This window comes from Megalops cyprinoides, chromosome 7 (assembly GCF_013368585.1).
Source record: "Megalops cyprinoides isolate fMegCyp1 chromosome 7, fMegCyp1.pri, whole genome shotgun sequence".
NCBI classification, from domain to species: Eukaryota; Metazoa; Chordata; class Actinopteri; order Elopiformes; family Megalopidae; genus Megalops; species Megalops cyprinoides.
Genome location: NC_050589.1, coordinates 33,125,770 through 33,146,349, shown reverse-complemented (window position 1 = coordinate 33,146,349; position 20,580 = coordinate 33,125,770). Strand labels below are relative to the sequence as shown.

General features: G+C 40.5%; 1 protein-coding gene across 2 annotated transcripts in view; it reads right to left on the bottom strand.

The window, feature by feature from the left end:
• Positions 1 to 4,474: 4,474 nt before the first annotated feature.
• The window catches only part of rtel1 (regulator of telomere elongation helicase 1), a 35,090-nt gene continuing 18,984 nt past the window's right edge, over positions 4,475 to 20,580 (bottom strand). The window contains exons 23-33 of one of the 2 annotated variants that reach the window (XM_036532548.1): positions 19,386 to 19,501; positions 18,849 to 18,972; positions 17,225 to 17,390; positions 16,115 to 16,275; positions 11,252 to 11,347; positions 9,136 to 9,349; positions 8,145 to 8,282; positions 6,861 to 6,974; positions 6,282 to 6,515; positions 5,891 to 6,018; positions 4,475 to 5,724 (exon numbers count right to left, since the gene is read on the bottom strand). In XM_036532548.1, coding sequence (XP_036388441.1) covers positions 5,647 to 5,724; positions 5,891 to 6,018; positions 6,282 to 6,515; positions 6,861 to 6,974; positions 8,145 to 8,282; positions 9,136 to 9,349; positions 11,252 to 11,347; positions 16,115 to 16,275; positions 17,225 to 17,390; positions 18,849 to 18,972; positions 19,386 to 19,501 — 1,569 coding nt within the window. In that variant the 3' untranslated portion in view covers positions 4,475 to 5,646. Of the gene's footprint in view, positions 5,725 to 5,883; positions 6,019 to 6,281; positions 6,516 to 6,860; positions 6,975 to 8,144; positions 8,283 to 9,135; positions 9,350 to 11,251; positions 11,348 to 16,114; positions 16,276 to 17,224; positions 17,391 to 18,848; positions 18,973 to 19,385; positions 19,502 to 20,580 lie in introns of both variants that reach the window. The other variant, XM_036532547.1, reaches the window with a different exon arrangement.

The window sequence follows — 20,580 nt, the reverse complement described above, 5'->3', positions numbered from 1 at the left end:
GAACTTCAGACCGGAAGCATTGGAAAATTGCTCCATTAAATTCAAAGCATGAGACAACTGGTTTTTGTTTTGCAAAAATAGTGTAGTATCATCTGCTAATTGGACAATTTCTCTCTCAAAAATAGATATGCCCCTTAATTCAATATCTTGCACAACACTTAAGGATAGCAGTTCTGTGACCAATAAAAACAAAAAAGGGGAAATTGGACAGCCCTGCCTAACACCACACTTTATCTCAAATCTTTGCGATGTATTACGGTTGATTATAACAGAACTATTTATGCCTTTGTAGAACATTTCAATTATACCAATGAAGGAGTCACCAAAACCAAATAGCTTAAGGACTTGCAAGAGAAATGCATGTTCAATGGTGTCAAAGGCCTTACAGAAATTGAGGAAGAGGATAAGAGCCTGGGATTGCACCGAATCAGCATAATCTAAAAGGTCAAGCACCAACCTTATGTTATTTGTTATATGTCGATTTTTAATAAAACCAGACTGTATCTCCAAGATGATACTATCAAGGCCAGTTTTCAGTCTGTTCACATAAGCCAAAGCCAAAATCTTACAGTCAATGGTAAAAAGTGTGATAGGGCGCCAGTTGTCAATTAAGAGTGTGTCTTTTCCAGGTTTAGGGATAACGGAAATAATTCCCTGTTTCATCGTTGTAGTCATCTCTTTCTGACTTACACATTCTTTACACATACAGAGCAATGGAAACTCAATATATTCCCAAAAATGAACACAAAATTCTACTGAAAGCCCGTCAATACCAGGAGCTTTGCCTTTTTTCCACAGAGTGGAGAGCTTTCTTAATTTCATCAGCTGTTATGCTAGAGTCACATATTACTATGTAATCATCAGTAATAACAGAGGTCAGTTTTTCAATGTTATCAATGAAGGTTCTACTATTGGTGTTAAACTTAGAGAAGTAAAGATCTCCGTAAAACCTTGTGACAGGTTTGGACATTAAACCAGGGTTGCTACTATTAACACCATCAATATAAGAGTAGTCAAAGCCTTTCTTTGACCGTTTCTTTTCTCTAATGCAAAAAAATAACTTGAATTCCTTTCACCTTTCTCTAACCATTTTGCCCTCGACCTTATAAAGGCTCCTTTTGCCATCTCCAAATAGTACTCATTGAGTTGTAAACTAATGTCTTTAACCTCTAGCTTTTCTTTTTCTGTGATATTCTCTTTTGTTGTTAACTCATTGTAAAGGAGTGTGCCCGAGCGGAGATGTGGTCAAGACTGAATGAGGGACAATTGCAGACAAAAGTTTCCAATTTGAAAACTTTTTATTTTACTTTAGGCTACCGGCAGGGTTATAAGCATACAAACACTAAAGACAAAACAAACAGAACACTGTGGCAAAAAGGGAAAAGAACACTGAGACAATGCCCATATACTAACTAGGCCCTATTAGAAAGGTCCAATGGCATGGCCTCTCACTTCAGAGGCATCTCCCCATCTGAGCTACACAGCAACCATATGAAACCCCGGTCTCAACCATTGCACAGACATAAATCAATTAACCACTACACACAATATTTCACTGATCAAAGCACCTAGGCAAAACACCTTCCTTACAGACAATCAGATGTTTATTTTATCAATGCCCTTAGACACTTCTTTAACGATTAAAATAAATACGCACGGAGCACCCCTGCACCAATGAGCGCAGAAAAAGCTTCCCCGTCTTGCACCCCACTTTGCTCGCTCACACCCAGAAGACAACAGGAGTACAGGAGCCACCCGTAAGTAGGCACATACACTTAGAAACAGCATAAATAACAGCCAACTAGCAAGTGTTCTGATGTTAAATGTGCGCACTTAAAGAACTTACATAGCCGCTTTAAATAAATTACGATTCTAAAGTACAATGTACCGTGTTTTGCGTCTTTCATTGATTCCGTGTTACTTACAACTTTTGAGTGTTATCACAGACTCTAACTAAACCCCAGACCTTGACCAGACATCCTACAGCATACCAACAAAACACATTAACATCATACAAACAGACGGTACAGCATTATTTGCGGTTTAATTCATGTCATTGTTCACGCGGAGGCGGAAAAGCCGCCGATCCCAGTGACGGACGCGCTGCGCTCCGTCACACTCATCTATTCTCCTTATTAGTTTTGTCTGTAATTGATTCCTAACTGCCTTAATCACCTTACATCTCTTAGTGGCAATATGTCTGGTCTTACATTTAAAGAACTCCCACTTTTGCTTACACCCCTCATTTAGATCAGTAAATATTTCACTAATACATTTTTAATACTATCATTAAAGACATTGTCCCTCAATAAAGCATTGTTCATCTTCCAATAGCCTCGTAGTGTTGAAACATCTCCTTGGCCACCCAGCTTAATCATTATCTGCTAATGATCAGATAGAGGGGCAACTGAGTGTGAAATATCTTTGACAAACGGAAGAGCAGAATGAGAGATTAGGAAAAAATCAATTCTCAATTTGAGAATCAAGTTTGTTTGACCAAGCGAGGTCTATTAGATCAGGGTGAAAAAAACCGCCAGGTGTCTACCAAGGAAAGATCAGAGCATGAAGATAAAATCAAATTATTTGCAACTGTACTCTGAGTAGTTCGAGGAGGGAATCTATCTAAACTAACATCAATGCATTCATTGAAGTCACCACCTAAAATAATATAAGAATCATTATATTTGTCATACAACATTTTGACATTGTTGATATCTGAGCAAAGTCTTGTTGCAAGGATGAGAATTGTGTCATACAACATTTTGACATTGTCTTGTTTTATGACAATAATCATCCACCTTCCCTCACATGACCCAACCACCTCTAGTACTTCCCCTTTAAATTTGTGTAAAAGAATGGCCACCCCAGCTGAGTAATTACTCCCATGACTATAATGTATTGAATTCCCCCACTGAGTTTTATAAAATTTAGAATCTGACTCACCCAAGTGCATCTCTTGGAGCAGTACTATATCTGCCTGGCTTCTCCTAAAAAACAAGAATATGACTTTCCTCTACACAACATCACGCATTCCTCTTACATGCAAAGACAAGACAGACAATGACTTGAAAACATACTCCATAACAATAACAGACTGGAATTAACTTCCAATACAGATAAGAACTTTGGAGAACTTAAGAACTCACCTACCAAAGGAGAGCTGGACAACAACCATTAGACATTGACACAGTGTGAAACAGACTAAATCAAAAGAGTAATTAAATGCTAAAACTTTGATGAGAAAAGAAGTTGTAACATGTAATACCCAGCAATTTACACCTGAAATGTTAAAAAAAATGTAAAAAATGGATGTAATGTAAAAAATGAAAAAAAAAGAAAAAAAAAGTGACATAAAGCGAAAATATGGCCTGCTGTCCATTTTGAACAAAATAGTTACAAAGTAACAAAGGTGCATGAAGTTAGGTCTAAATCAAAATATTGGACTGAGTGCAATTCAAAGTGTATTGAGGAAAAAGACGCATATACAATGACTATTATTAGTGAAGAGATATGTGATATTCAACCCAAGCTAACCATAGCTGGATTAGACGAGGAAGAAAAATTACAAAGGCTGGGCAAGGTGTTATTAACTGAGAAGTGTGGCTAAAGACCCTTTGTTGACAGTATAACATTATTTGACGTCTGAGAAGTGGTATTTCTTCCCATCAATTAGGGCAAACGAACTCCTGAAAGAAGCCTTCTTACCATCCTCTCTTGCCTTCTTGATCAAAGGCCAAAGTTTGCTCCTGATAGCCCTGTCCTCTGGAGACAAGGGCTCTGTAATGTGCAGATTATTCTCTAGCAAAAATTTCCTTCTTGTGTTCGCCTACGTCAATCACAAGTTGCTGCACTGTGGAATATAGATTCTCAATTTGTTTTTTTGATTGCTGAAATCTTTTGGAAAGTCGTGCTTGGCAGAAAGTTCGCGAATGGCAGACAGAATGTCCAAATTCCTATCAATGTCATTGTCTCTACTGCTCCCAGCTCCCTCACGCTTTGTTTTTTTGCACCAAGGTTTCTCAGGAGCGTCAGGAAGAGCGGGAGCGAGAGTCCATCGGGGGAGGGGGGGTGGATAGCACTAGAGCTGTCAATTGCAGATAGCATACTTTTTGTATCATGGGGCATCTCAACTTTCAGTTTTGTCTTCCTTGTTCTCTTCGATTTACCCATACACTCAACACTAAATAGCGTTACTTAGTTAATAAGCATATCACCCATGTGTATTGTCACAGTAGTAATGTTACTATTGGTTGTATTACCACGTCACTTGAAACTTCTTGACGAGTTCACAAACACACAACCAGCTACACTGACGTCATCTTGGCCCCCACGGACTTTCTAAAGGGAAGACACGCTGAACGCACTAGCTGACGCTGTAGTGTATAATAAGAAAAAAGACAAAGTTTTTAAAAAGTTGTTTATTTAGTCCCTCGCTGACAACAGGAGACAGCACTGACACTCACGTGCGATATTTTTGTTGAAATTGACGAACTGAATTCTGTTCTTGCGTGTTGGAGCGAGGCAATTTCCATGAAAGGGAATGAGGTCAGGTTTTTCTTTTGGATATTAATCTTCTTTCGAAAGAAAGAAGCCAGCCAGATGTTGGGCATCTGTATACTGTGTGTAATATATACAACCTTGTATTACTGTAAGTGAACTCACAAATAATGCCTTCTCTTACGTTTGGTGTATCTTATTTTTGGGTGCACCCAACCAATCAACAAGTGTCAATTGTCAATACATTCCCAGTTTATCATACATCCTAGTCTCAGTCCTCTTATTTACACCTCATGCCGAACCTATACTTCTGTGACTACTAGCCCAAATCCTATTAAAACAATTTCCAGTGGCATAAAAGGTGCTACGGGTTACACTTAGTTCTAAAATAATGTTTAAAAATCTAATATAAAATAATTTTCAGCCATTTGCCTGGAACGACTGGGACTTTAAGATATTTCTGAGGAGTGTGAATGGTGGTAACTCTAGTTGCAAGCAGGACATGAAAGCTGGCTGTCTTTCAGGGTTGATCAGAGGAGACAAATTGCTTTTTATTTATTTTTCCCACAATTTGGTAGTTCCAATATCTCAACATTTTCACAAGTTCTAAAAGGGTGGATACAAAAACAGTAAAGTACAAAAGTCAGTAATTTTAATGAATTTTCACACAATATCATCATTACATTAAAATTCTCATTTTGTTATCTGTTGGAATGGGCCTTGTGGAAACTATTATCTGAGGTTTGTGCCAAAGCTACAAAGCTTATTCTGACTCATCTGAAAATTAGCGACCTCATTTGGCACCAGGAACTCTGACACATTTATGATTTTGGTGATTTGTACATTAGTCAGAACAACCCCAACAGTTTAAGTCAATTACAAATTAACAGGACATTTGCCTCTCCCTTCTCCATCGGTTGCTCCAGTCTTGTAAAGGAGACTTGGGTCTCTCATAGATCATTAAGCCTGCACAAAAAGCTTGTGTGCTGCATGTGACGGACACGTGTTGCCATTAAAGTAGATTTTTTCCACTTAAAGCATGAGTGTCACTCAAACAGATCGTTGAAATGTCAGAACATTCAGAGGATTGAGTAACAAAAGATCCACCTTTGAGGTGGAGACTCTGCAACTGTGGGACACTCCCAAGTGTCATGCCCTACTTCCTTTGACTTGATGAGAAGAAAGATGAGATCTTGCTTTGTGATGTAACTGGCGTGGCCCTGGAAACTGAAAAGAATGGAAATGGGATGTTATATTATGTACTTCAAAAAGCCAGAAAGTCTTAAGTCACATTCCTATTACAAAAGTCAGAAAGGAGTGTGTGAACCAGTGTTAAGCTTGGATTTATGGATTGTTTGCATAGCTAGGATTATCAGTAGCTGTTACCTGGTACCTCGAGGCTTGAATGCAATAGCAGATCCTTTGCTGTCTGAGTGACAGGAGTGTTGGAGTCCCCAGCCAAGTCATGTAACAACCACAGAAACTGCTGCTTGTGGTGAGGACGGACAAACATGGCAAAGGCTGCAGAAAAGATCACATACATTCATATCTTATGAATGAAAATGAGACCTTTTGAAAGCAGGAGCAATGAGTTCATTTTATGTGCCCTAGTTTTCCATCTCTCCCTTGATGTAATTCTAGAAAGCTCCACACCACCAATTACTCATAATATAAACAGTAATAAGCACTGTGTTATCACAGATTGAGTCTTTCATTGTAAATCTTTCGAAACCATATAGACCAAACACACAAAAAATGGGGGTAGGCAATAGTTTAGTACTTACTTCGAAGTAGATGAAAGTCTTCTGATTTCTCTGTCAATAAACTCACAACTGTGGAGACCATGTTGTCATAATTGTCAGTTTTTTTGTAGTCCTGGATCCCCTTAAACAACTGATTGGATTTCTCAATTCCAATAGCTTTTTTTACATCGGTGACAAAAGTGGAATAGACTGTAGTCTTCTGGGCTGACTGATCGGGGGGCTTAGAGTCTGTCTTTTGCGAGGGCTGGGCATTCACTGAAATAGAAGTAAAACCTCTATCAATACAGTGGGAGAAACCTTCCATCCATTATCATTTGCCTACATTTTGCACATAATTAATTTATACAGCTGGGTATGTGCAAAGAGTCAGGTAAGGTACTGTGTTAAATGGTGGAAAAGCAGTGCCACACCAGGCATTCAAACCACAATCCATCTACTACCTCAGAAACAATGCCATTGTCAAATATGCTCCACCTTCACTGCAAATTGGCATCCTCAGAGCAGACACCTGTTGCCTAGATTAAAGCTATACTGCCCTCACTTTCTCAAAGAGGATGTGCCTATGTACGCTGTGGTGCGCGTCCCAGAGAAACAGCTTACCTTTGCTCAGGCCGTGGGTGCTTAGATGGGAGCCTCCTTTGTTCAGCTGTTCAACAGTGGCTGATTCAGAGTCAGTGGAGAGAGTGGCAGCGGGAGCAAGCTTCTCAGCATTGGCTATAGAACACATTTGTAGAGCAAATACAAGGCAACAGGCTTTTAGTGTGGAATTTAATTGTAATCTTTTTTTTATCCCCAGCTTTTGCAGAGTTGTTTTGGTCACCTCTTCCTCCACACTGCTAAATGCGATAGCATGATTTACAAGACACTATTTAGCAGACACATCCAGCAAGATAAGCTGACGTAGCTTGCACAGCACCAATTTATACAGCTGGATACTTCACTTGTAGCAATTTGGCAAAAGGTCCTTGTTACTGGGTGCAACAGCAATGCCCTAGTTGGGAATCAAACCAATAACCATGGCATTGCTGCTAAACCACACTATTGCCCAATGTCCGTATTAGTCTCATTCTTTCCTCCAATCTTTTTGTGGGCAACCGTGGATGTGACTTCACTCATTTCCAAGGAGATTCTTCCCAGACAGACTAGTAATAAAGTCTAGTAATTACTTCCAGTGTCGTTGCAACTACACCTCTGGAAGCCTGTTTTGTTCCACTTGTCCAACAAAGGCGAATCATAAGAATACACCTCTCCACACCCCTGCATAGCAGGTAGTGACTACAGGCTTTTCCTTTCAAGGTAGGTCATAGGTGAGGCAGACTCATGGATTTGTCATGGGATAACTCATATCTACTATTCAACAATGAATGAGAACTTCCATTGTTAACGAGTACATGAAATGTAGCACTTTCCTATGAGATCACCGGCTGCGGGACAAAAGATTTGCTGTTTCCATGGCAACAGCTGGAATACTGCCACAACTAAATCAAAGAAACAAGGATGCGTTGTTTTGTCAGGGCTTTGTAGGGTCAGGACGGTGGTGTAGCATAAAGGGAAGCAGCAGGGCTCGTAACCTAAAGTTTGCTGGGTTGATTCCCTCCTGGGGCCGCTGCTGTACCCTTGGGCAAGTTACTTAACCCACAACTGCCTCAGTAAATACCCAGCTATATAAACCGGTAAAAACTGTAACCTGTGAAAGCTGCTCTGGATACGAGTATCTGCTAAATGACAATGATATAATTTAATGTAATCCTAACTTCAATCCCTTTCTGTAAAACCCAATTTAAGTGATGACAGACTTCTCAGCATCAAAGTCTGATGTGGGTTGAGGACTGAAAGCAGGTACTGTGAGCCAAAAATGCACGTTCAAAATAAGAGAGAAACTACCTTTCTGCTGCATTAGCTTCTCCTTCTCTTCCTTGGACAGAGAGTGTTCCGGTTTATACCCACACCCAATTCCTGTCAACTCCCGGCAGGTTTCATCAAACTGTTTCTTGTGATGAGGACGAATGAACTGATAGAATTCTGGAAAAGAAAAAAACACGAGGTGAACTGCCATTATTTAAAGTCAAAGAGCATGGCTTTCTATGACTGTGACTATTACTTTTTGCACAATTGTGGTAAAATGGCAATGGAGCTCCATACCAATGGAGCAGTGGCGGCTGGTGAGCTGGAAACAGGGGAGACTGAAACATTACCTTTAGATCTATCATTACTTTCAACCTGTTCCCCTTTATCCTCCTTGATTAACAATAAAACAAATAATTCACATAATAATTGACACCAATGTGAAAACAGAGTAAATGATTATGCTCGCGAAACAGTGGAGATTGTCTGTAGTTTGTGCGCTATTGTGAAAGCTACAGCATGAGTTCGTTTAACAAGGATGGCAACTTGAACAATTAAATGGCAAGTAATCCCAAACCTTTCTCTTAAATGTTTCACATTATAGCTTTCTTGTGTTACAAAATTCAAATTACAAAATGGAGCAAAATTTAGTTAGATCGGTTTAAATTACTGAGAATGAAATTTCAGGTCAGGCTGAGTGCAATGAACAATAACGTTTAGAACACAGACCTCACAAAAGCTCTGATGTGTCATGAGCATTTAATGTAATTTAAATCAATAAATGCCATCCTTGTTACTCCAGTTAAGACCAAATATGACAAATATGGCCCTGCTATATTTTATTTAATGATGTAACAGAATCTTACATCATCCAAATTTCTCTGAATGTATGTGTGGGAGGTGGTCTTAAAAAATCCTTTCCTGTCATGTCCCTTTGGGTCATTTTATTTTCACTTCCCAATTGTTAGTAACTTCCTCAATAAACTTGTCTGTCTTAAATATAATAAGGGATCTGAATCATCCTGGTTACCTCTGAGTAAGATGTGTGTGTTGGTGTCTTCTGTGAACAGCTCCACGACCACCAGCAGCAGATCGTCAAGGTCATCCACCCTCTTGTACTTCTGCAGAGCATTCATGATTCGATGGAAATTCACCTGACTCAGTGATCGTTTCACCGCTGCTAGGAAAGCCTTGGCTTTCTCTGCCTTGGATTCCTCTGACACACTTGGATGAAGGGCTTTTGTCTGAGAAAATCAGATCAGATCCAATATGATTGTGGTGAACATGAACATAATAGCATTTACATCATATGTAAATGATGTAGCATAGTGGTTAAGGAGCAGGACTCGTAACTGAAAGGTTGCCGGTTCAATCCCCGCTGGGACACTGCTGCTGTACCCTTGGGCAAGGTACTTAACCCACAACTGCCTCAGTAAAAATATCCAGCTGTATAAATGGATAACATTGTAAAACAACTGTAACCTATGTAAGTCGCTTTGGATAAAAGCGTCTGCCAAATGAATAAATGTAAATATGTAAAAGGGTTGTTTGACAGATAAAAGAACGTTATTTATCACTTTCAATTATTGCTTGGATGTTTTTTTAACATTAATATTTGCACACCATGCATACTGATATTTAGAAATTATAACAAGGTAACTATTTTAGGCAGTTAGCCTGGGCACTTTATTGAAATACAAGGCATCAAAACATACATGCATACCTATTAAACATGAATAATTTTTTCCAAGCTAAAGACACACAATGATACTGACAAATTAAAATCACTGTTTATTTACAGCTAAACAACAAAAATGTAATTAAACCTCGCTATATAAAAAGGACAGCAAAAAATATTACACCAGAGATATTTGTTTCTCTCAGGCAATTTGTCTTAGACTGACGTGAGGGGTTATACTGAAAAGTTATATTGTTGACAAATGGATGAATTTCATTCCAGAAAATGAAGGGCACATTTATTCATAACCCTCTGGTTGGCACTTTGCAAATCCTCCTCTTGATTTTGACCATTTCTCCAGGCAGAACTGCATTAGATTCTTCAGATCTTTTGGTTTTTCTTTGCAAGTTGCTTTTTTTTTTTTTAGCAAATAATATATTGACATATTTTCAATTGGACTGAGGTCTGGAGGCTGAGATGAATCCCTGATTTTCCATATGTGGATTATCCTCATCACTGGTGCAACGTGTGTGCAAGTGCCATTTAAGGTAAAATCAAACAAAACAAATAAAAATAGTTCATTTCCTTTCCAGTTGTTGTTTTAAGTAATATCACTATTTAAACATGTTGTTAGTTCTTCAGATGGTGGTCTTTCCCTTTTGATGTTTCTGATGTTAGTTGTAATTTCTAAATTTAGAATATAAATGAACATCTGAAAGCAAATTCTGTGGATTATTCATGGCTTAACTCCCCTTTCTCCACTAGTCTGAGAAATTGGGAGTTTAAGCATACAAATTTAATGGTCCTTGCAAGGGTGTTTGATAAAGGCTTGCCACATTCAGCTAGGTTGCACACATTCACCCAGGTTTAGGGATGTGTTGGAACAGGTTGAAGAGTGTTACATAATTGCTGTAATATATTTCATAAACACAGATGACTCAGACTGTCTCTACGATGACAGTAAGTACAGTGTTCACGAGATTCATTTAATTTCATTCAGTTCATTTTCACTACTCTAAATTCAAATAATGCGAAAAAAAGCAGAACCAAAGAACTGGGATATCCTTTTTCTTCTCTTTAAATAACATAAAAAGGTTCATTCCAGGCCAAATATAGCAATGACGGGGGAGGCTTCAGGCGTTACCATATTATTCACCAGGGGGTTTTTGGACCCTTACATGACAAAAAAAAAAAAAAGAACGCAACCGTGGTCACACTATGACTGGAAATGAAATGCTGAATGTGACTGTTCAGCGTCATGTTTTGTGGGAAAGTAGCCCACATGTGACTTTTCCGAGCAAGGTCATGGACATCGCGCAGACCTGTGTTTATGAGTGTCGGGGTGCCTGAAAACACATGGGTGACATTTTCTGGGAAAATCAGAGGTGACTTGGCAACAGACGCAACCTTTTATGGGTTATTATTATAGGCTGGGAAGGAGCACTGTTGCATAGCAGGCGACACACACCTGCTGCTGGACCACTCTGATTTTGCGCTTCCCTCCACGAGATTCATCATCCATTCTTTTGTCATGCTGCAGAGAGAGCGTGGACAAGCGGCTTGCCTGCAGGGGACAGAGCAAAAAAAAAAAAAAAAAAAAACAATTATCCGGTTGTTAAACAAATAACTCAGCTGATTATTAATTCCCTCAAATCCTTGACACAATGCAGGTGTATTCATTTAATCCCGTTCTTCGAGATGCCAATGTGTGGCTAGCAGGCATGAGATGAAATACTGAAATATCGTATTTTGTAAAATCAAGTTTTGTAGTCTTGAGTATACCACCAAATCAAATTGCCATGTGACCTAGATTAAAATTTACTAGAATATTAGACTTGCTAGAACCTTTCAAGATAATATGCCAGTGAGAATTTTTACTCACTTTATGCATTCTGTCCATTACTCCTCAGCAGCGCTATGACAAAAAGTACTTTATAAAACAGTTCCAATCCAGTAGTGTCAATATTTGCCAACACAGCATGGGTATATGGAATTTTCAAACATTTTTTAATATTATTGTGCACTCACAAACAAATATTGTTCCATTCCACATCATTAACAGCAAAATAAATCCCAAAATATGGAAATGTTTACCATCCCTTTTGAGATGTAGTTCATGTAGTAAGCCAGCTGTTAAACTCCACTGTTTAATGCTAGTATGAAATAACAAAGGATGTCTAAAAAGCCTGCTTGTTAGCTAAGTGATTCACTGGCTGCCTAGTGAATCCACCAGCACCATTTAGACACCGTTACAAATTTTCCTATATCGATAGTATTGTAACAATATTGGTACAAATTTCATTGGTGCAATCAATAAAACTCTCAGTCTTACGTTATATAGCTAAGGAACCAAGATTAAATTCATCCAATTATGGATCTGTTTTATTAAAAGCGTTATGGCACTCAAACTGTGGTATATCATGAATATTGGCATGAATACAGGCTTGATATATGAACACAGGAAAGGAAAGAAAACTTGATCAATCAACATATTTTTGTTTTCTGATCAGCATTATTTCTCAGGGGAATACGGTTTTGTGATCATTTCATTTTGTGAACTCCACTTTTGTGTGTAGAGGGAGCAAAAAAAGATCCTAAACACTTACACAGTAAATGCATTTGTAGAAACTACTGACGTTTTCCCAAATCTGAGTCTTTGCACTACTATCTGTCCAATTTTTTTAGTCTAGTTATCCCCTGATTTCTAAAGCCATTTCAGTACATCCCGAATTCCAGTGTGTGGCACTAATGAGTCCAACATATCATGGAATTGTCAAGGAATCAAATTACACATTTGCATAGATTAGCTTCAAGGAAAGACCTTAGATATTGCAATGGTACCAGAATGCCTCTTGCTAAAGCAGGATGCTGCTATACTTGATAACAGATATTACTACGATATTACTACATGGCTGCCTTCTCTGCAGTGTAGAACAAAAAAAAAGTCATCCTGATTGTCTAGATCAGAAATTTAAATATGTCCATATAGGCCGCAGGGTGTGATCATTCAAGGCAAATATCATTCCTGAAAGCTTCCATTACGGAAATCTTTTCCTCTTGGTCTGTGTTCCTAGGCTTTGAGCCACAATTTTTAAATATCCCCTCCAATTCTTTTATTTGATTTCACAGTTTGAGATGATCACAGATGCAGATATGAATGCAGCTCTTAATTACTCCCTAGACTGATTCGTGACTGTGTGACCAGCTAATTTCGATTCTATTGTTAATTTGTCGATCTGTCACACCTGTGCTTAGATATAGCCAGCTGTGAGTTGTTATTGCTTTGAGCAAGGTAATTAGCAGTCGCAGGCGTCAGTACGGCAGCCTCGTCGTCAATCCCTTACGCCAGCTGCATTTTTTGTGCCGCTTTCCTTCTCTTCACTGAACTCACCTCTCATTAACCCATGTGTTTTCTCCCTATCCCTGTTCACTTCTCTTCTGTTTCCAGGTGATACAACCACCGCAGATGCAACCCGGCCAACCTGGTCCATCCCACTCTTTCCTCTTCAGAGGTACTCTCAGGGGTGGGTGGACTCTGGAACTGCCAGTCATTGGTCCAGAAAGCAGATTTCATCACTGCCTACGCTGAGACAAACTCCCTTCAGTTCCTGGCTCTCAGTAAGACCTGGATTTCTCCTACCAATACTGCTACCCCTGCTGCTCTGTCTTCATCCTACTCCTTCACACACACACACACACACCACAGTCTTCAGGCAGAGGAGGGGACACAGGCCTGCTTGTATCTCCATCTTGGAGATATTGTCTTGTACCCCCCCAGAGCCTCTCTAAAACCTCTTTCGAATTGCCTGCAATAACTGTCGCTCACCCCCTTAAACTCAACATTGTTGTTCTACATCATCCCCCAGGTCCACTCGGTCTCTTCATTGACGAACTCGACGCGCTCCCGAGCTTCCTCCCTGACACCCCGCTGATTCTACCGGGCGACTTCAACATCCAACCTGTGAGCTCCTCAATGGCTAGCGTGCTCTCATTCCTGCACTCCTTCTCCCTCACCATCTCCCCATCTCCTGCAACCCACAAAGCCGGCAACCAGCTCGACATTGTGCTCACAAAGAACTGCGCTACGTCCCACTTCACGGTGACTCCCCTCCATGTATCCGATCACTACTTTGTATTCTTCTCTCTCTTTCTCCCTGCCACCCTCGACTCCTCTGATATCCCCACTACCACCTTCAGGAGGAACCTCCACTCCCTTTCACGCTCCACTTTCACCTCCACTGTTCTCTCCACCCTCCCTCCCCTCACCTCCTTCTCAAACATGCCTGCTAATGCTGCTACAACTGTTTTTAACACATGTCTGTCTCAATCTCTAGATTCTCTCTGTCCCCTTATCTCCAGGACATCACAGCTGTCACCCTCCTCCTCATGGTTGATCGACTCCCTCGCTCTGACAGAGCTGCGCTGCGGGCCGCTGAGAGGAAGTGGAGGAAACCTACATCCTTTGACGATCTAGCGTCCTACCACTCCCTCCTGACAGCATTTACAGCTGCAACAACAGCAGCTAAGTTTTCATTTTTCCAAAACAAAATCAACACTAACATCACTAACCCCCACAATCTCTTCTCTACCTTTTCCACTCTTCTCTCCCCTCCTGCTCCCCCCTCCCCTTCTCTTCTTGCTGCTGAGGACTTTAAGGTTCACTTTGAGAAGAAGGTGTCCAGCATCCGGGACTCCTTCACTCCTCCAGCTACACCCTCAACCACTGGAAAAGCATCCAGTCACCACCTGTCCTCCTTCTCTACACTCAATGATTCAGAAGTTCTTCAACTCATCACAACCCACCAAGCTACAACCTGCCATCTCGACCCCCTTCCTTCCACCCTTCTCCAGTCTGTATCCAGTGAGATTGCCCCATATCTCTCCTCCATCATCAACTCATCTCTAACTACTGGCTTTGTTCCCACAGATCTTAAAAATGTTTTGGTTACCCCCCTGCTAAAAAAACCTACCTCTGACCCATATGACATAAGATCACAGTTAATATATAGTGTTAGCACACAGTCTTGCCTTATTCTGTTTGTGTTTATAACTGTTTGTCAATGGCACTGAATTCCTAAGCGTAGAAGGCTATAAAAAGGGGTATCCTGAAATCAGTCATTTATCATACAATTTACAAAAACCAGCTATTAGCCAAGTTTACAGCAGCAACTGGCAACACCATCCTGTTCTGTTAATCCGTGCCATACTGAGTCATGTGAGCAGGTGTTTGTGTGTCTTTGGTTATCTGTTTTGATGAATGGTGTTATTTGTTTATTATTAAAATCTTTCACTTGTACTGTAATAAAGATGACGCAAATATATTTTGTGACCACGGTCACCAATTCAGTCACAGGTTTCCAGGCAAGTCAGCTGGCCTGGGACAAGCGGTTTCACTTTTTTTCTGCTGGGAATCAGTGGTCAAAGATGTTTCCTCAGCAGGTCTTGCTGGAAATGTCCTCAAAGAAAACATAAATAATTCACACAGAACCACAGGCTTCTGTTCCCAGGGTTTTTCAGCAGTCACAGGAGAAACGTCTCAACAGCCATTTCCAGTCAATGATTTGCATGTTATATCAATCTGGGCCTGCCACATTTTTGGCAGCACACGTGTGAAGACAGTGCTCCCACATGCGTAGAATTTCTCTTTCTGGTGAAACCTGACTTCTGGGTTCAGGCGGGTTTGTCAGTAAAAAAAAAACACCACTTAATTGCACCTGAATCAAAGCTGACAGTAAAGGTGAAGGATTACAGGAAGGGCAAGACCTTTGAAAAAAAATCAGCAGGTGAAACCAGATTTGCTGCCAGATTCCTTTTAACAGATATTCTGTTCGGTATACACCTGTTGCTCTGAGGCTGTGGTTTCAGCTGCATTTCTTTCCTCACACGCATTCTTTCCTCACTCTGCTGCATGAGTGCTGCAAAAGGTGCCCTGCAGTCACCCTGGACTGGGATTTCGGAATTCACACGTTTGTTTTCGGAAAAAACAAGTCACCTTCCCTAAAGGAATCTGCACTAGCTCTCAACACGCTGTGATAAGGGCATGTACTTAACTACTTCCCTCTTGTTACAAGGCCTGGCTACGGGTGGGGCTTCCTCAAATATACAAATTTTCATAACTGGCACCTAACGGTGCATGAGAAACCGCTGCACATACCCAACACCTGACGCCACAACACCTCCCCCAGGGGCTACTCAACGACAGGATGTGGCTTATCTGCAGCTTACCTGCACTGAGCATGTGGCAGCCCTTGTGTGGTGTCCGGGTACGGCGAACATCATGTTATGAACCATAAACGGCCCCAATTGTATCCCCCTTCCCCGAGCCTCATACCTTTTCCTCTCCCACCAACTGCTCCTCGTCGTCCTCCCCAGCCCTCTGGTCACTGTGCTCTAGGGCGTCCAGCAGCCCTGCCGGCTGCCTCCTGCCGTCCTCCATGAGTGTCTCGTACTGGATGCACAGCCGGGCCATCCCCTCCCCCACGGTGTGGTCATCTGAACCCAGCGGCACAGAGCAGCGCGGAGTGAGCTAGTGGTGAACGAGTGGTCCGAGACAGCCTGTGGCCTACTCGCCATTTACAGGAGGTGAGAGCATGTCAGGGCTGCCAACGATACTCTTGAAGCCTGAGATGCGAGCACAAATTCTACATGTCACCTTTCATTTAAATTTTGTGTCATACATCTGGTAGTATTTCACTTTTCCTGAGTGGATAAGCATTTTATAAGGTTTAAATGTATTTTATATGTGTCATATACTATCACGTAAACTAATGAAGTGGACACTGAAAAACATGCTTGATATAATCACAAACCGATTCTGTACTGGTTTATCCAAATCCTTGTAACACCCTTCCCCCATCTTCGCCAAATCCTCTCCCCTTCTCCTTAACCTGAACACAATCCTAACCAGAGCTATCTGTTGAGCTGCCTTCCAGTTACTTCACGGTGCATTGTGGCTTCCTCCAATACCTTTAGACTGCATTCCGTGACAACAGTCCATAAAAGTAGATTACACGTCTACCAGCTGGTACAAAGCACAAGGACTGGGGAAGTCCAATAAAGCCCTCACAGAAGGCAAGGCCCATCAATAAAGTACATTATGATGTGCCTGAATGACTGATGTTTGCTCTGCCACGTATGTGCGTGAGGATTTACCAAGAGCATGTTTGATTGAGTGGGTGAGCTTGCATTGTGGGAGGAGTATTTAAAAATAGAACACTGCAAACAGGCATTCCCGTCCTTATGGTGTAGACACACCTAACATGTGGCTCTTTCTCAAACACACCAAACTCTAGCTTACGTTTAGCCGGCCCAGTTAAATAACCCCAGGTGCACTCCTCACACACTTCTGCGAGGCACTGCCTACAGCTGAAAGGGCGGCACGGAAGCGGTGGTCGAGTAGCTTGACTCAGTAGTAGAGTCTGAGCTGGAGTTTGACGCTTACTCAGTTTTCGCTTTTTGAGGCTGGGAACATGTGAGTCCAGGGACTTGGCCTTCGGCATGAAGGAGCTCAGAGGGACCTGGGAGGCATGGCTGCTGGCACAGGCCCCCTCCAAGGAGTTACTGGCTCCACAGCTTGCTGTTGGGCGCTTCTTTTCCGGGGGAAGCCTCTGCACAACACCAACAGTCACCGGGTTTAGGGAAAGGTAACACAGGCGTTGACAGTAGCCGGGTCTTTAACACATTCACAACAGTCTGAAAATTAAGGTTTGATGGACAACGGATGATTCTCCTTTGGTTTGCAAAGATGTTGATCGTTTTTTCTGATTCAACACTTAGGACTGAACCAAGGTTTGCATTCTGCATCCTGGCCAGTTGGCAACAGTAATGAGTGTCACTGAAGTTTAGTCAAAGAGAGATCGTAAGGACCATTCAGCAGTCACTGGTGCTTTAAGGCTTTAGTTTTAGAGGCTGGTTTTATCTGTGCCTGAAATATACCCTCAGACTTGGATGTATGTTGCAAAGGGGATGTTTCTAAAACGAGAGTTTTAATAAGAGTAATTCTTTATCTACCATTGTGGTGCAACTATGGTTTCATTTTTATTTGTTTGTTTTTTACAAGTATGTTTGTAAAATGAGATGACTTTTCAAATGCACACTTCCTTTTCGCCAAAAAAAAAAAAAACAAAAATGAAACTGTCCCAATTTTTTTTTTTTTTTTTATAAAGAACTTCCATTTTTTGTTTTTTATCTGCATCACTTACTGGAATGTTTTCAGAAAAAATCTACTGGTTGCACTGTAGCAATCTTCAGTTCCAAAACAAAAGTGTGCAACAGGTGAACTTATGTGAACTCATGAACTTGGCACTCCAACTTTGCAATGACACTCGACAAAGCAGGTCTGCTGAGTTTGGGAACATGTTTGACCATGTTCGCCACGTACTGCAGATCGATGCTTGCTGGCAGGGGCAACAAACAAATAAGTCTTCCTAATGTAGTATACTGTGACACTGAATGTGCCATAATAGCTAAGATCGTGGTCGTCAGTATTTGCATATGTTCACAAAGGCAAATGCAGGGGTTTTCACATTCTGGGAATGCATTTTTGATATAAACACTGATATAAATCATATAGTTTTGTACCAGACATTCCTCTAATGTGATGCTTTATAAGTTAAAAAAAGTGAAGCCCACATTTAGGGTTTTTTTTTGGTCATAATCAGATAAAATCTAAAAAAATTTTAAGCCCTATTTCAACATAATCAAAATGTTCTCTGGGACACACAATTACAATTAAATGTTAGTTGCTGGTATTAAAAAAATAAGGAGAATTAAAACAAAATTCAAATTAAAATAGAAATGATTTATAGGATTAATGCAAGTTTCATTACCTTAGTTTGATTAAGGGCAATCCTGTTTTTCATACGAGAAAGCAACCTTCAGTTTTGAAATGAAAACATTTTAACAGACCAATAAACCTCTGCTGAGTGCCTGTGATTGTTTGAGTGGGGGAAAGCAGTCACAAAAAGCTTATTCACTGACCACTGTAGCCAATTATTATTATAAAGGCGTGAAAAACAATTCCACCTCTGCATTTTTTACATCTGTTTTTCCCACAGAGTACTTACGAACTTCTGAGCAACTCTGAAGAACTGTGCAACATCACGGACTATGTTCCCAAAGCTGTCATGTGTACGGATATATGGCCTCACCCACGAAGGCAGTTGAGAACGAGCGTCACTGCTGTTAAACCTGAAAGATACATTTCAGAGTGGGGACATGACGGACAGTGACCCTTTACTGTTTATCTTATGGACATCAGTATCTCGGAATTTGATAAACATTACCACCCCTAGACCTTATTTGTAAATCCGTTCTGTGCTGGAACCGTGCTTAAACTTGCATAACACTGTTTTTTTCCACATAATGACTAACTTCACTAAGTGACTAAGTTGACTAAACTTGACTAAGTGCTCAAATAATAACATGCTAAATGCTGATCTGTACCCCCTCACTGTCAAGAAACAAAAGACAACATTCCCAAGCAGTATCACCACGTATTTTTCCATAGTAGTGGGAGGACAGAGTTTCAGTGTTATAATATTACAGCAAAACATTTAAAGTGAAGAACAGGCCCGGGAGCAGAAGCGGGTTTTGGTCCTGACCTGTGATCACACAGGAATATGGCTCCATAGTCTTCTCTATGCCGGATCACTCTGCCTATGGCCTGGTTCACTGCCCGGGACGCCTGCTGCCTATACCACTCCTGTCCTGACAAATACTTGATACACACACACACACTGACCTTAATATGTTGTAATTCTGGGAACAAAGAGATTCTGCTTACAGTAAAGGCAAACAAAATTGCTTAAGATGACAGAGCAGAATGATAATGAGGCCTACACCATCCTGTTCCAAAAGGTCACTCAAACTAATTTTGCAGAAAACTGTATTTCTTTTCCCCACCACATACCATTTCCTGGTATAAAAAAACAAGGAAGAAATGAAGAAAAAAGGAAGAAAAAATAACCAATATAACCACAAAAAGGCATAGTGAGAAAAGAACATTACTCATCGTAAAAGGTGTCAGCAATATGGTAGAACTAATGATTGTAATTCAACACCAAGATTTCAAATCCACAATGCCACCAAAATCTGTTTAGAAATTTCTTACCGGTTGTATAACATAATCTTACATTAATTGCCCCTGATTGCCCCAAGTTCCCGTAATGCACAGCTAGCTCCACCCAGAGACAGAGAAAGATGGCAGAACATATTCTGAGAGAAGACTAGCTATGAAGTTCTCTATGGAACAACAAAAGAATTTTGAATGTACTTGCTTTACTTCCTAGTGAAAAAGAAAAAAAATAACGGTTCTTCTCTTCTGACTGCTACTTAAGTAAAAATGAGCAACACCACCTGTGTTTATAAAGACAAGCTTGCATTATCCTTAATATGCATCCTTCTCAACGCCCTGGATACTTCCCCATCTTCCAATCAACTTTTTTCATTATGGCTGCTGCAGGTAGGCTTATCCAATTTTATATCACCATGCTACATAAATGCCGTAACTTTTGAATGTCTTCTCTATCCACCAATATTGCTTTGGCCCACAAGACCATCTTTCACCACTTATCCTTAGAAATTCCAATTAGTCTAAACATATAGGAAGAGCTTTATTTCTAAATGACATATTTGGGGGAAAAAAAACAACCTGCCTTACACTTGGGACAATGCATTGTATTTTCCCTTCAAGATTTCACAACATAAATCAAACTGCTAGTGAGTAAATAACTGAGCAACAAAAAACACAATATTCACTAACTTTGTCACTGTGGGATTAAATGGAAAATTAATTTT